This window comes from Podarcis liolepis, assembly GCF_965112155.1.
Source record: "Podarcis liolepis genome assembly, chromosome: 12".
NCBI classification, from domain to species: Eukaryota; Metazoa; Chordata; class Lepidosauria; order Squamata; family Lacertidae; genus Podarcis; species Podarcis liolepis.
Window position 1 is genome coordinate 12762045 of NC_139563.1, and position 16999 is coordinate 12779043.

Below are 16999 nucleotides of genomic sequence, written 5' to 3' on the forward strand. Positions count from 1 at the left end.
TGGACTCCAACTCCCATCAGCCCCAGCCAGCATGGCCATGACTCAAGGACGGTGGATGATGGGAGTTGTAGTCCAACAACATCTGGGCAGCCACAGGTTCTCCATCTTGATACAAGCTCTGTATCTTTTTTAAAAAAGGGTTAGTCCTCACATACATAGCTGCTGCCAGACAAGGTAACTCTATCCTAAAAGCTGTCTATCAAGAGCTCCACACAAATCTCACTAAAAACTTCTTAGCTGCTGCCAAGAAAAGTGGCTCCTCCTCCTTTGCAGCTCTCCAGCGATGAAACAGCTTGCTAGGTTCATGCTTTCAAGATGTATTAGCTGTTCTAATGAACTGGGAGAACTCTGTGTATTTTTGTCTTAAAATGCGCACACATTCTTGCAGCTAGGAGCCGCAGGATAACCATATGGCTAAAACATTTCTGACAAATTAAGATCAAGTTTCTGTTCAGTCAGGATTTATTTATACTTGATGTTAATTAGGATATGGACTGCTGCTGCGGGTGGTGGAACTACCAAGAGATCTTCTCCTGCCAACCTTAATATCCAAGAGGGTCTGCAGGGAAGGAGATGGCTTCGTTCAGGTATTACAGCCTTGCACCAACATGAAAAAGAGCATAAGAAGAGTTTGCTGGATCAGACCAATGGGCCGCCTGAACCAGCATCCTGTTCCCTCCACATCCTTGTGGGAAACCTGCAAGCACTGGTCAATTCAGAGGCATTACTTCCTCCGACCGCTGAGGCAGAGCAGAGCCATCATTGGCAGCGGCAACTGATAACCTTGTCCTCCATAGATTTGTTCAGTCCTCTTTTAAAGCCATCCAAGTTGGTCATCCTCAGTGCCTCCAGTGGCAGTGAGTTCCACAGTTTAACTATGCACTACTTTTTTAAATGTTGCTCCAGCGGCCCTCTAAACACCACCTTAAAGATTGCTTCTCCTTCCTCTCCTGCTGGAAGGAACGCAAGGCATGCTGACCGCGGGTGACCAGAATAAAAGAGCTGGGCACTGCGTTGCTCAGTAGCAGTGGAGCTTGGTCTGTTATTGAGTGAATGGAACTGTGCCCAGCCAGCAACATCCAGCCTTCCTAGTGACACCTGGTCCAGAGGGTGGTCCTGGCTGTCAGCATCCTCTGTCTTATTTCTTGGTGTTGCCCTTCTGGAGCTCAGCAGGAAAGGAGATGGGGTCAAGGCTCTTAATCTCAGGGTCTGGGGTTCAAGCCCTGCATTGGGCAAAAAAATGTCTGTATTGCAGGGAGTTTAGACTCGATGGTCCTTGTGCTCCCCTCTGACCCTGCAATTCGGTGACTTCAAGTCCTCCTCCTCCACAGTGGACCTTTCCACCCAAGGAGACCCCTGGCAATAGGGTCAGGAGGCCACTCGTGCAGAACTCTGTGCTTCCCATTGGGTCTGCTGCCACTGTAGCCTTTGAGGTCTGGGTGGTGAAGGGGAAGAGTTGGGAATCAAGGCTGTGCTCAGATGAGTCACTCATCAGACATACCATCCATGTGCAGAAGCACTCCAGGCTACTTTGAGATGTTGGTTGGTTCTTGGAGATCAGCCTTTGTCAACCATATAGGAGCAAATGCCTAGGGACCGAGGGGTCTTCACTCCCATAATAAAATACTTGAGGGGGATGTGCCCCTCCAATGTTGATGGGCATTGCCATTCAAATGGTATATGAGCACCACATCATGATCATTTATGCAGGGTGGGGCTTACTTGGGTCCCCCAAATATTTTAGTTAAGTTGGCACTCCTAGTCAACCAGGTGCCCTCTGGACATTTTGGACTACAGATCCCATCAGCCCCAGCCAGCACGGGATGGGAACTGTAGTTCTTGGAGGGTACCAAGCTGGAGAAGGCTATTCTGGGTCCTCCAGTTGTGTCAAATGTCTCTGTGGGGTCCCATATCACTGCCTCCAATGAAAACTGCCCAGGGTCTGAGATGGGCAGGATCCTGGCACAGACTGGGAACCCTCGGTGGTGCTTGATGCAGAACTGGGACTCTGTTTCTGGTACTCCCTTGCACCAACAGCAGAGGGCGCTCTGCGTGTTTCTTTTGCCCCACTGCCTCAGTGCCCCCAGATGACAGATGCGGCCCATTCCATCTGAACGCTTGTTCCAGTCCTCCTCTAAAATTAATTAAGTCCGGAGATCAGGCGGCCGGGAAGGGCTGATGAAGCTGTGAAATTTTCAGTTGAAACCATCTTTCAACTCCTGCCAAGGCCTTGTGTGGGAGCTGGAAATGATTTAGAAAGGTTGAGAGGAGGCCAAACAGCCAGTAATTGAATAATCCAGCCCAGATAGGAAACCAAAGCAGAAGCAAAGGGGGTTTGCATCCTGACAAGTTAGCACTGGTTCAGAAGCCTGGAAATAAATACTAAAATAACAGGGTTATTCCTCAAGACAGAATGAGCACGTCTCTCAGTTGTCATCCTGAATGGAAGATAATTGCCTCGATGCCTGACTCACTCCCAGGACCAAATATGCAGCCGTGTAACCTGCTGTCACACATTTCTTCACTGGCCGGCAATTCCTTTGATAAATAAAGCATTTGCCTTGAATTTGCCAAAGCAAATATCCACACAAAGGCATCATATTGCAAATGCAAATTCTGGAGGTACCTGGTGATGCAGCACAGAGGGACACGGAGCGGGGGGTGGGGGGAAGCAGAGCATCAAGTCTTTTGCTCCAGAAACTCACAACCTGGAAGCTGAGAACAAACCTTAGCTGCATGTTGCGTTTTGTTTGGCAGTGAAAACCCCACAATCCATTTTTCAGGCATAATGCTGTCAGGATTCGGTGTTTTCTTCCCTCCAGACTGGAAAGATGCAATCACAACTGTTAAGTTGTGGGTGAACATATCAGACGACACAGCAATTCTTCAGACAGCTCTTGTTTATTCGCAGGCCAGAACAGAACTGAGCTGAAGGGTTCAGCCAGCCTGCTTATATAGAGCTCAACTACAACGCAACAGTAACAACTTTCTGTAACTATCCAATCACTGAACGTCACTTTCAATTCCTTATTTGCATATGCGGACCTGAGTGAAAACTATCTACAGTATCCCCCTGCTGGCCCAGGGTGAGAACTTCAGTACATAACAACAACAAACCATTACCTGTGATTTACTGCAGGGCTGAGGCACAGCCAGGTGAGGCTCTTTTGGCTGGTGGGCGGGGTCACATGCTACAAGTCACATGGTTCAAGTCCCCACTTGAGTCTTCCTTTGCAGCCCTCCAGTGGCGGACTTGGGGCTTTCAAATATCAGTGGCCCCCTGTGTGACACCAAAATCCAGCAACTTCCCTCCCCTCGTCTTCTTTTCTGCATTATTGTTGAGGTGCCCTCTCAGCTCAGCTCCCCTAAATCCACCGCTGAGCCTGGCTTACATTCCAGTTACAGTGCCACAGATTCCTGCCCCACTTTTGACAGGGATCAGCTCTGCTTCAGCCAGGCTTGCGATCAGCAGGGATTGGGCCCACTCAGCTCTGATCAGGAACTTCCAAGCAGAACCATTATAATTTTTAATAATAATAAATGTATTATTTATATGCCACCCATCTTGACTGGGTTGCCCCAGCCATTCTGGGCAGTTCCCAACAAAATATTAAAAACACAAAATTCCCAGAGGGGCTCACATTTGGCACCAGATTCATTATTTTATTTCTTAAATTTGTATACCGCCTTTCACCTGAAGATCACAGGGCAGTTCACAACATTTAAAGGGCAGCAGGCACAAATTCCACTTGTGGAAGAGCAATCAGGAACTCCATGGTTCCCCTGCAGCCACAGCTTTACCTGCCCCACACCTGCCATCAGGTGGGGGCAGGGATGCCAACCTTGATAAAATATGGGGGGGAGGAATCTGGTAAGCCCTACCCCGCATAATCTATCACAAACCATTTGAATAGCAATGCCCATTTATTTTTGGGGGGCAGCGGTCCCTCAAATATTTTATTGGGGGGCGAAGGGACCTCAGCTCCTAGGAATTGGCTCCTATGGGTGGGAGGCAGGTGGGTGTGGCTGTGGCGGGGGGTGGGTGGGAATGGCCTGGCAGGCCAATTTTGGCTACAAGCTGGAGGCTCCCTTCTGTGAAGTGTGAACAAGGCCAGGAAGCCTTGAGGAAGTTTTGAACCTTAAATCTCCCTAGGCCAAGCCTGATACTTTAGCCACTACCCCACAAGCTACTTTTAATATCCACCTTTCCCCACCTTTTACTATTAGAATCGTCATTAGGTAGCTGAGGTGGGTGTTAAGTTGTGGGTGAACATCTCAAACGATGCAGCTCTTGTTTATTCACAGGCCAGAACAGAACTGAACTGAAAGGTTCAGTCAACCTGCTTATATAGAGCTCAACTACAAAGCAACAGTAACAACTTTCTGTAACTTTCTTGTTTATTCACAGGCCAGAACAGAACTGAACTGAAAGGTTCAGTCAACCTGCTTATATAGAGCTCAACTACAAAGCAACAGTAACAACTTTCTGTAACTATCAAATCACTGAATGTCACTTTCAATTCCTTATTTGCATATGCGGACCTGAGTGAAAACTATCTACAGTATCCCCCTGCTGGCCCAGGGTGAGAACTTCAGTACATAACAGTGGGTTTGTTTGTTTTTTTAAAGGAAGGTCACATCCTTCAGTACTTCTCAGGCTCTGCAGAACTCTGTGATTCCAAAATGGCAAACCGACGGTCCAAAATATAAAACTCAGCGCCAGCGGCAACACAGTACAGACGTTCACACATACACTGCAGATCCTCAGCCCCGAAATAACATATTTTACAGATAGATTATACCCGATTCACAGTGCAATCCTAGACACAGTTCAGTTGGTGGGTGTATGACTGCATCCCAAAGCAGTGTTTCTCATCACCTGCAACCAAATTCTATCCCTTTATCACAGATGCTGGTTGCCCACCTTAATATTTGAGAGAGGCTATTAATTTTACCTTTCTCGTTCTTTCCTGGACTGGATTCAGCCACTCCTGTGTGGAAAGCCTAACAACTGCCTTCCAATGTGCAGCATCCCCAAGGGGAAGCTTGACTGTCATTACGGATATTTCCCTGCAATGTTGCAGTCTGTAGACAGCGTTGGGCATCTTCTAGGGAGCCCTTGCAGACTCTGCAACTGGCTACCGTCCCCTTGCATGAACTGAAAGTGAATGCGCAGAACTGGCTGCAACCCGCGGACCTTCCACTCCAGATAAACGCAGGTGCCTTGGCAAAGGAATCGGCTGGAGAAGGTTCCTTGTGGGGCATTTTGGCTCCTCTGCTTCACGGCACACTGCTCCAACCTGTGTGTTCCTTGGCTGGTCTTTTTTTTTAAAAAAATAGTTTTTACTGGTTTTTCAATATATACATCCTTTATGAAATATCTCTCTAACAATTTTCCATTTTTTCCTGCCCCCCTCCCCTCGACTTCCCTCATACTTCCACTTTGTTTTACTTTCAATTTATTCATCTTGCATATTATTTCCCCAATTAATTCCTAATACATTTACATCTATTATTATTATTATATTATTATTATTTACATTTGTGAATGTTTACTCAAACCCTGCCAATGAGTCCAGCTCTTCATGTTGTCTCTTCATATATATTTTAAATGGTTCCCATTCTCTTTTAAAGTCTTTGTTGTCCCTTTCATGTAATCTATCTGTTATTTTTGCTAATTCTGCATATTCCATGAGTTTCTCTTGCCAATGTTCTTTCATTGGGGTTCCTTCTGTCTTCCAAGCTTGTGCTGGTATACCGGTAATTCTTGCCACTGTTGTTGCATACATAAATAATTTCCAGTTGTCTTTTCTTATTTCTTGATCTAAAATCCCTAGGAGGAATGCTTCTGGTTCGTTAACGTAAGTCTTTTCAAACTTTTTTTTCCAATTCATTATATATCATTTCCCAATAATTTCTGACCTTTTTAAATTCCCAACACATATGATAAAATGTACCATCTTTTTCTTTACATCTCCAACAAGTTTTTGATCCTGTCTTATACATTTTAGCCACTTCCACTGGCGTAATGTACCATCTAGACATCATTTTCATATAATTCTCTTTCAATAAAATACAGTCTGTAAATTTTAAATTCGCTTTCCACATCCTTTCCCAATCTTCAAATTGTACATCATGACCGAAATCTTCAGCCCACTTCCTTGGCTGGTCTTAAGCACTTTTGTTGCTGCTCAGCACTGAATGCTCCTTTTGGTGGAACATTTTTAGTCTAAGGAAAAAGCTGGATCAATTCTATGCCGTGGCATTTGTCAATGAATCAGTGGGATGCCCACCTTCATTAGGCAGCCTTGCAGGCTGACATCTGACATGCAAAGCAGGGCTGTTAACAATAAGATTACACAGAACCAGAGCCCTCTTGTTGAGCACAAGGCGGAAATCTGGCTAGTCTGGATTCTGTAAAGGTCTTAGCAACCATAGCCAATCCCAAGTCATCTGAAAGGCCGATGAGTTAAAATAACTTGGGTCTCGTGCAAATTAACCATTATGCTATGGAGAAGGCATCCAAGCCTGCAATGAGGGGATGTGGCTATGGGGTAAAATAGCAGTGGGGATCCTCTGTCCCATGGGGGCCTAACTAGGCCTAGTAGGGGTCCTAATTTGGCCCACATGCCCATTTTCCCCAAACCAGGTCCACCTGACTTGCCACTGACATCATACATGACTTCAGGTGTGGACAGGTAAACAAACAAGATGGTTCCTAGACAAGCAGGGCTCCCTCTCAGCTGATTACCACGGACACAGAGCCCCACTTGGATCAGCACCACAGGATCCTGCCAGGATCTGTCAGAGGGGAAAGAGAAATGGGAGGAGATCTTACGTGCCTAGACTCTGTTGGCAGCTTAGGATGAAAACATAGGCTTGAGGGTGGAGCCAGCAAGTGGGATCCTGTTTCCTCCCTTCCCCATCCATGAAGTGTCTTTGCTCATGGATGTTTCTCTGGGTGGCACTGTTTTTTCTTTATTTTAAGTTATTTCACTGAATGGATTGTTACTGATGGCTTTGGCCACAACCAACATTGGAATGCCGCCTAAGGGAGAATTAAGTAGCAATGAAAAAGAACCAACTGGACACAATAATCTTTTCAAAAGCATCGTCTTGGGAATTCTACAGCATTTCCCTTCCCACCAGTTCCATCTGCAGCAGACCAGTGTGTGTCAAAAGGAGATGGTGAAATTTCCGTGGGGTGGTGGCATAGGTACACTGAAATACACTCCAGAATAGAGTCCGGAAATTAACTGGAGAACAAGAGAACTGCTGCAACCTGCTTTCAACCACAGCAGGGAAACACCTCTGTTTCTTGCGTAGATCTCATTCTGGGTGGGAGAACGATGGCTGCTACAGCTCTTGGTCCCTTTAAATCCATGTGCATCTGTAAGCCACATCAATTGCCGCCTTGTTTCCTTCTGCTACTTTTCAGGAAACACAAGGTGGTCTGTCTCTCAAAACTGCCGCGCTTGCATCACCCAAACAAGACTTTTGTCAAGGGATCCGGGGACTGACGAGCGGCGGCTTTTGCAGCCACCGACACTCATAAGGGAGGATTTATTTCAATATGTTGCTGAAACTACTTTGTGTCAGGTTATCCGTCTCAGGGGGGAATGTACGTTTCTTATAGCTCATTGTGCCATCTGTTAAAAGACACAGCCACTTGTCTCTCTGCTCAGCGACCACAGATGGAGAGTTTTCCCCTCCTGCGTGCAACTGTCAATAGATGACAAAGCCTTGTTGTTTTGGAGCCAGGAGGAATTGCAGAGGAGGACGAGAGGGCAACATGGGTGCTCCTGAATGGACCGACTCCCTGCATAGAGGTACTAGGTTATGCAGAATGTGCTGTGCCAGCCAGCAAGGACAAGTTCTAGAAGGATTTCAATATCTTCAAGCTGGTTTGATATTAAGAGCTGTTTATAACTGAAGTATCAAATAAATAAACATGGGGAACATTAACTGTATTCAACGGCCCTGGCTCCCAGAGAAATAAATACAGTAGTACCTCGAGTTACAGACGCTTCAGGTTACAGACGCTTCAGGTTACAGACTCCTCTAACCCAGAAATAGTACCTTGGGTTAAGAACTTTGCTTCAGGATGAGAACAGAAATCGGGCTGCAACGGCGTGGCAGCAGCAGGAAGCCCCATTAGCTAAAGTGGTGCTTCAGGTTAAGAACAGTTTCAGGTTAAGAACGGACCTCCGGAATGAATTAAGTACTTAACCCGAGGTACCACCGTATAGGATTGCAGCCTTATTTGCGCAAATAAAAGGGTCAATATGAACGTATCATTTACATTTGGTAGTAGTATTAAACTTGCATGCTTTATTCATCGGCAATGCTTTCCTTAGAACTACTAAGACCCAGGCTGGTCATGCAAAATAAATCCTAGGAACAGATCTACATATTCAGAGAACTCCTATGGTACAGTGTCCCAGCAACGGAGACATTGCAAATTGAACTGACTTTATTCTTGAATGCTTCCCTGCATCAAAATCTCCCTGCCTATGGAAAATCAGCAGGCCAGGGAAGGCAGTCTATCTTAGCCGTGTTTTCTATGTGTGGGGATTTTAAAATGAGGGAGCTCTCAAGCATGCAACCTCTCGCCTACAGCATATTGGACTAGAAGACAGTGTTTGATTGGCCCTTTGAAAAATATCTTTGGATTTACAATCATACCTCAATTCGAGTGGGGGTTGTTGAGTTGTTTTTATTTTGATTCTGTATTTTGTGGTTTTATATTTTGATTTTATTCTGTGAACTGCCCTGAGACCTCCCGGTATAGGGTGGTATATAAATTCAATTAATAATAATAATAATAATAATAATAATAATAATAATAATGGTGTGTGATGTGCCTCCACGTGTGAATCAACTGCTGCAAGGGCCACTCTTAAGGCATCTCTGCAGCATTGGTGGTGCTTCTCCACAGTGCATCTCATGCCACTGCCCTGGAAATGCACGCAGCAGGGGATTATGTGGGAAGAGTAGGTGAGACGGAAGCAAAATAAACAACCAAATTCTGCGCCCCTAAACGGGGTCTTTCTCATTATGTTGCTGGAGCAGTGGGAGAAGCAGCCACATGAAAACCAAAGGAGGGACCCTAAACATGGAGTGGTGTTCAGCATTTTACTCAGCTTTAGCTAAGTTTTACTCAGTGTGTTGTTGTTTAGTCGTTTAGTTGTATCTGACTCTTCGTGACTCCCTGGACCAGAGCACGCCAGGCACTCCTGTCTTCCACTGCCTCCCGCAGTTTGGTCAAACTCATGCTGGTAGCTTTGAGAACACTGTCCAGCCATCTCGTCCTATGTCTTCCCCTTCTCCTTGTGCCCTCCATCTTTCCCAACATCAGGGTCTTTTCCAGGGAGTCTTCTCTTCTCACGAGGTGGCCAAAGTATTGGAGTCTCAGCTTCATGATCTGTCCTTCCAGTGAGCACTCAGGGCTGATTTCCTTCAGAATGAAGAGGTTTGATCTTCTTGCAGCCCATGGGACTCTCAAGAGTCTCCTCCAGCACCATAATTCAAAAGCATCCATTCTTCAGCGATCAGCCTTCTCAGTGTAGGCTCAGCCTTACTCAGCTTTACTCAGTGTAGACTCATTGAAATGAATGAACATTATGTCCATTAATCTCAGTGGGTCTAATATGAGTAAAACTTAATTGAATGACACTGCCCATGGGGTTGCATCCAACTGAGAATGTAAGAAGAGCTTGGTGGATTGGGCCAGTGGCCCATCTCGTCCAGCCTCCTTTTCTCACGGGGGCCAATCAGATTCCTGCAAGCAGGATTTGAGCACATGAGCGCTCTCCTGCTGTGGTTTCCAGCAGTTGGTTTTCAGAAGCATTGCCACCTTTGACAGGCAGAGCCATCAACGAAGACATACTCAGTGTAGACTATTCGAAATCAACAGAAGCATTATTTGTATCTTTGCTTATTTGATTTATGGATTGCTTCCCATAAAGCAGCTCAGAGCACTGTCACAATACAATAAAACCAAATAGAAAACAATTGCACGCATCAAAACAGTCAAAACAATTAAATATATAAAACCAATTTCAAATCCAATACGTAGTCATTGATTTAAATGAGCCTGCTGCAAGTAAGTTGGATCCAGCCCACAGTCTCCCATTATGCTGCAAAATGGGAAGCAACCACACGTAAATAGCCGTCCTATTGCTGAGAGCTGGCCATGAGCTAATACGCAAAGGTGAGAGCTTTGGGGGATTAGCAATAACTGACCTAATTCCAGGAAACCATGGCACTTGCGATGTGCTAAGTCAATGAGGCACATGAGGAAATACCCAGCTGGGTTACTAACCTCCACAGAACAGCTCTGGGTCTCGCTGTCCTTTAGCGGTATCGCTGAACAGAACAAGCAGCAGCAGCGGTAGCAGGAGCAACAGCGTCCCTGGAGACACAGCCATTCTGCAGGCACCCAATCTGAGGAGATAGAGAGGGCATTAGCAAAACACAAATGTGCTTTTTATAGGTGGCCATTTGTAGCCCCAATCCTGGCACACTCAGATAGGGTTAAATAACAACTGTGGGTATTAGGGATAGGGAGAAATTTCAGTGCCAGCCGATCTGATTTGCACTTTGCAAAACCGCATGCAGACTAGAGTTCAAAATCCGCAACCTTCTGAATTTTGCGAAGCAGTTCTCCAATCAAATAATGTGTGCGTTAGGAGAAGGCTAATTTAGTGGAAGCCTATATAAATAAGTTGCAATTCCATACCATTTTTAAACACAAAACGATCAAGGAGGTGGAGCAGATCCTCTATGGTAATAACATTATAACTCACCTTTTTTTCCAAATTAAAAAGTAAGTACTGGTGTTGTGTGCATGACTTTGCCTACTTTCCATTTTTATACCCCAGAGGTGTGTAAAATTTTGCACCATGTGGGGAAAGGGCCAGAGCTCAGTGGGTGTGATGGCCTGGGATTCCGAGTCTGAGAGCGATCCGGAGGAATCCCAGCCGGCACAGGAGTCCCCGCCTCCAGGGCCGGCTGAACTGGGGCAAGGCCTAGATGCTGAGGAAACTCAAGAGCAGGCACCAGGTGAAACCATTCTGGCCCCAGAGGTGCTGGAAGACTCAGTGGCTACAGGTGAGCCTTCCCCGGGGCCTAGTAACCCTTCGGCCTCTCCTGAACTGCAGAGGCTTAGGGCAGAGAGGCGAAGGGAACTGGTGTCTCCCAGGAGGAGTGCTCGCCTTAAGGCCAAGAGAGGCAGGGCTTCTGGGGGCCGGGACCGCCCCCGGCCTTAGAAGAGGATAAAGGTCAGGCAGCCCGGGCCCAGGTTGTGGGAGCAACGTCGTTGTGGAGGATCTGCTTTACCCAGTCCTTGATCTGCACTCCCAGTGTGCCTGTTCCTCGCCCGGCTTCCTGTTTCTGACTCTCCGGTGTTCCTGTTCCTCGCCTGGACTCCAGCTTCTGCCCTACCAGTGTTCCTGTTCCTCGCCTGGCTACCTGCTTCTGCCCTACCAGCGTTCCTGTTACCCCGCCCGGCTCCCTGTCTCGGACCTCGCGCCTCTTCCAGTGATCGTCTACCCTGCTAGAGACTCTGGACTGATCTTGGGCTACGGTAATAGTACCTTATCCCCCCTGGGACCAGCACAGTGGGGGAGAATCAGCCTTGCACCCAGAAAGACCCAAGTCGAACTCCCGACATCTCCAGATCGGGCTGGGAAAAACTCCCTGTCTGAAACCCCAGAAAACCACTGCCAAACCGTGTTGTCATTACTGAGCTGGGTGGACCAATAGTCTGACTCTGTATAAGGCAGCTCCCCAAATGCCTAAATTATTCCTTTTTTTCCTCATAACCCTAGAACTTTAGGCCATTAAATGAAGCTCAATGGTAGGAGATTTAGGACAATGAAGCATGCAGTTAAACTTTGGAACTCACTACCACAAGGTGTCGCGATGGGTGCCAACTTGGATTGGAGAAATCCATGGAAGATAAGGCTATATCAATGGCTGCTAGCCATAACAGCTAGGGTCTGCCTCCGTGGTCAGAGGCAGAATGCCTCTTTATACGAGCTGCTAGGAATCATAAATTGCACCCAGGCCCTGCTAATGGGCTTCCAGCAGGCACCTTGCTGGCCACTCAGGGTTCTGGTTTGATCCAGCTAGCCTCTTCTAATAGTGTCATGTTCTTATCACAAACATTGAAATGGGATTTCAAACCAGCTAGCCGTTGAGAAGTGCTCTTGTGTTAGATGAATTTCCAGGACATTATCCTTCTGTCACATGCTTTAACCACAGTGCAAAAAAGTCTGCCCATCTTTCCGTATCACTATGCAATGTATTGTAAGATGCACCTGTAACAAGATGCGTTGTACATAATCGATCTGTCACGTTGCGATGATCCATTTCCCTCTGTCTGAGAGATTTCTCTGTATCAGTGCCGCGCTTCTGTTACAGCAACAAACACATCCTTATTTGATATTTAAATGCCCCCTGGACTGCACCTGGAACTCTCCTTTTGCTGAAGAGAGCTAAGTACACCGTTTCAGCCTTGCCCCAGCTTGTTTGAGCCTCAGTGCCAGAAACTGAATATTGGGCTTTTGATCCAATCCAGCAGAGCTCTTCTTATGTTCACATGTTGGGAGTTCTGAGTTGGACGTTCCTTACAACATCTACCAACAAGGACTTAAATCTAAGCTATCTTTCGAGGCTTTGAGAGCTGCGCTTGCTGCATCACACAGCAAAGCAACGTTTTTCCTGCTTAGCTCCATACAGAGAACCTGAGCTGTGGTGCAAAGGGCTAATGGATTTGCAAAGGACCTGAACTATGTAGCAAATGTTTTGCAAGCTCAGCTCTTGAACTGCTTTGATTAACATTGTTCTTTCTATATATATGAAAAATCAAGACAAGGCAAAACCAAAGGCAAAGTGGGAGGCATCAGAGATGAAAAAAAGGAGATAAATGAGTTCAATTAGGAATCTTTCGTGAAGTGTGGGAGTTGGCAGATCTGTATGTTTTGCCACCTATGGTGAGGGCAGAGAAAGCCACCCTGCCCTGTTGTGTTGCAAGCCTTTGGTACTGAAAAAGTTCCCTATCCCCCAGATGATCAAAACTAGTTCCTTTTAACTTTTTGCATGTTTGTAAAATGTTATTTGAATCTCAAGTAAGCCCCATCCGCTCTTGGGGGCTTTCCACACTGAGTCAGAGTCAAACTCCAGGATACCTTGGCAGCTGTTCTCCCCTCCCCCCTTCTAAATTTCATTGCTGGAACCAGTTTCTCTACTGTGTATAAACCAAAGAATAGCAACTCTGCAAAGCCAATGAGGCATGGACCCATTTGTGGGGTTGCCTGCATGCTGGTCTCAGCCAAGTTTCCAAACAAACAGATTGCTTCCTCAGCAGACAAGGAGCAATTCCCACCCAAACTAGTCAGCAATAATCCAGTGTCACCTGCTACCTTTACAGAGTCAGTAATGTGGTCATTGCAGGGCGGGGGAACTCACCCTGCGCCCAGAGGTTTATGATAATTACTGCTTCATCAGCTGCAGGTGCTCTTGGAGGAAAGTGATTATTGGGACCCATTCCAGACTGGATGCTGGTTCAGGTTTGGGATGTAATCAGCCTTGGATGCCCCAATGGATTACTTTTCTTGGGGAAGGGACAGAGGGAGTGCAACTGTGTTGATTCTGCTTAATCTCTTAACTCTTAGCAACTCTCCTTGTCCTTATAACCATGTCCTAAAGCCTTTCTCGTATGGAGTTCTAAGTTAGTAGTCCTGACTAGCAGCTCCAAAGTACAGTGGTACCTCAGGTTACATATGCTTCAGGTTACATGCACTTCAGGTTACAGACTCCACTAACCCAGAAATAGTGCTTCAGGTTAAGAACTTTGCTTCAGGATGAGAACAGAAATTGTGCTCCGGCAGCACGGCAGCAGCAGGAGGCCCCATTAGCTAAAGTGGTGCTTCAGGTTAAGAACAGTTTCAGGTTAAGGACGGACCTCCGGAATGAATTAAGTACTTAACCCGAGGTACCACTGTATCTTTATTCCAGTTATTTGGAACAAATCCAAGCCATGCCTTAGTTTCAGCACCGTTGGTTGAAAGTCCTCAATGGACAGCTCCTTGTTCTTTTCTAGATATGAAGAGACCTCAGCTGGTCTGGAGAAGACTCCTTCTTCCCTGGATGGTGCTCACCTGCCTTTATCAGGGGTCCGGCTGCCTCCCTTCTCTGAATGAGTGGAGCTGGATGATAACACAATACTATTTTAAAAGACTTAAAGTGGCGACTCTTCCACCAGGCCAATAACTGAAGAGGTCTGTCTTTGCCATAGGCAGCCTTTGGCAACTGAGTTCTGAAAGATTTCCACTGTTTCCCTCTCTCTCTCGAGTTCTGATTTGTCTTTTGTGTTGGCTGGATATGAACCACTGAATCAGGGAGTGGGGACCTGTGGCCCTGCAAATGCTGTTGGACTTCAGCTTCCATCATCCCTGACCTTTAGCTCTGCTGGCAACCCCAACATCTGGAGGACCACATCCCTTCCTTGAACAGATCTACCTACCTCTCATTGAACTAATACATTCCACGGTCAACACACAGACAAAAAGATAGATAGAACTGCATGTGTGGTGGATGAAGAACAACAACACATATTGATGAGCAACTTTCGGAAAGTTTCTGCTTGACATAACTTGAAAGTGTGTGGTGTGTTATGGGACCTCTTCACTCACTCTGTAGCATGTGTATGTGTATACACACACAACACTTCCACACTGCATCAGCATAACCTAACAGATGACTAGAGCCCTCATAGTGAACAGTATGGACCATATTGGCAAGGGGGGGGGGGAAGAGTAGGTATTAAACTTGGTCCAGAAAAATCCTTTCCATCTTTTGACATTGCCTGGGCATATAACATCGAGCACCCATTGAGGGCGGCAGTGGTGGCTGGGGCCCATTGAGACTGGTAGGATGGAAGGCAAGGAAGACACAGGAGGTAGAGCGAGAGCCAATGACAGAGGGAGGCAACTAATTCTCATTGTACCCCCTTCCCTGCTGAGTTCTGTAAGATCAACATCAAGATTAAAGACAAGCAAGGTAATAGGCTTCACCACCCCTTGGGTGCCTTGTGAGTAAGGAGGCAGGAAGGTGAGTACAAACTGAAGGTTCACCTTCAGTAAAGGTAAAGGGACCCCTGATCATTAGGTCCAGTCGTGACCGACTCTGGGGTTGTGGCGTACATCTCGCTTTATTGGCCGAGGGAGCCAGTGTACAGCTTCCGGGTCATGTGGCCAGCATGACTAAGCCACTTCTGGCGAACCAGAGCAGCGCACGGAAACGTCGTTTAGCTTCCCGCCAGAGTGGTACCTATTTATCTACTTGCACTTTGACGTGCTTTCGAACTGCTAGGTTGGCAGGAGCAGGGACCGAGCAACGGGAGCTCACCCCGTCATGGGGATTCGAACCGCCGACCTTCTGATCGGCAAGTCCTAGGCTCTGTGGTTTAACCCACAGAGCCACCCGCGTCCCACAAACTGAAGTTGGTGGGGGTCCAATTTTAGTATATGTGCTGCCAAAGCGAGCACAGGTTGGTGGGGCCAAGCCCCATTCACCCTAATGTAGCAGCCTCAACTGGAGAAAGGAGAGAGACTTTGTGATCACATAGCACCTCACTCTTCACTCTGCATTATGCTTCTTTGTGCTGGAGCCATCCATAATCTCATATAAAAAGAGGTGGGAAATAAATGCTCAGCAATGTGCATGCAGCCCTTAAAATTTCGATTAGATTTTTCAGAGGCTGGTAAATGTAAGTTCCTATTCGAACATAGTTAGTAGAAAAGAAAAGCTGGGATGTTTTTTGGCTAGCCTTTCATACTGCAGTCCATACTGAATAGCTTCTTAACTTATACACAATTTTGCCTTCTAAAACGTGCTTTGCAAAAGCACCTTTTAACTTTTTCTTATATAAAAAAAGTCCAAATGTTGCCTTGCCGTTGAAATGCAAGACTAAGGTACACGGGGGGGGGGGTTGCATTCTAGTTTGTAATGTAGCCTGCCCCGTGAAATCAGGTGCTATCATTTTTTTATCTTAGATTTCACTTAGTACTTCTGTAAATATATGTGTGATTGTTCCTTTCTGTTTAAAGAACTCAGGACAGTCCTAGGGCTTCAGACATTTAAAAAACTTTACCTTGTTTTTGAGAGGGAAAAGGAAGAGGAGCTGTTTTTTTAAAACTAGCTATGGTACCTGGTAGCAGGATGTAGAATAAATGAGTGTTTTCTGTTGCTATGTCCCTTAGCAAATACAACATAATTCAGGAACCTGAATATAGCTTCCCTCAAGGCTCTATGGAGTCATGCTGGCAGGAAATATCATTTTAAAATTAAATAAATGTTGTGAGGATGGGGACAGAAGGATAGCTTCATTCTGGGCCCAAAGACTAACAAACCTACAGAGACACAAAAATACCCTAGAGTAAAAAGTCTCTACCCTATATTTCTAATCCAAACTGAACTGGACTTCAATGATCTCAAATGAAACAAAACCATTCTGAAGATAAGCCCAAAGCTCCTGTGTTTGATTCATAAAATGTTATTCAGAGTCATCAGCTGGATTTTAAAAGCTTACCTACTTTGCAAGATATCAGCCTCTGTTCAACCCAAGCTGCAATATGTATGGCTGCAAGTTTCAGACTGGGTAACTTTTAAGAAGCTGATGTTCATCCAGAGATTTTTTTCCTCCCTCTTCAGCACAACGATCTTCTCATTTCTCTTTCTCAGTAAAGCAGTTGAGTCTGTCACTGATGCAAGCTGTCACCCGGCCTCTTTGCTCTCCCAGCACTTCTGTTATCATAAAGTGAAGCAGTGGGGGGGGGGGGAGAGGAGTGAACCAATCACAGGGCACCATGTGGGGAAAAACAAGGTGCCAGGTAGCCAATGGCAAGCTCCTGTTTTCCTGCCCCAAGCAGGTAGCACAGGGGAGAGAATGGAATTCCAGTTGCCATGGTGAGTGAAATCACCTGCATGACAC

At 46.2% G+C, this 16999-nt stretch overlaps 1 protein-coding gene across 2 annotated transcripts in view; it reads right to left on the reverse strand.

Moving 5' to 3' along the window:
- Positions 1-16793, reverse strand: part of CNPY1 (canopy FGF signaling regulator 1) — a 58877-nt gene extending 42084 nt beyond the window's left edge. The window contains exons 1-2 of one of the 2 annotated variants that reach the window (XM_083467284.1): positions 16602-16793; positions 10325-10446 (exon numbers count right to left, since the gene is read on the reverse strand). In XM_083467284.1, coding sequence (XP_083323410.1) covers positions 10325-10430 — 106 coding nt within the window. In that variant the 5' untranslated portion in view covers positions 10431-10446; positions 16602-16793. Of the gene's footprint in view, positions 1-10324; positions 10447-16597 lie in introns of both variants that reach the window. The other variant, XM_083467283.1, reaches the window with a different exon arrangement.
- Positions 16794-16999: the final 206 nt, after the last annotated feature.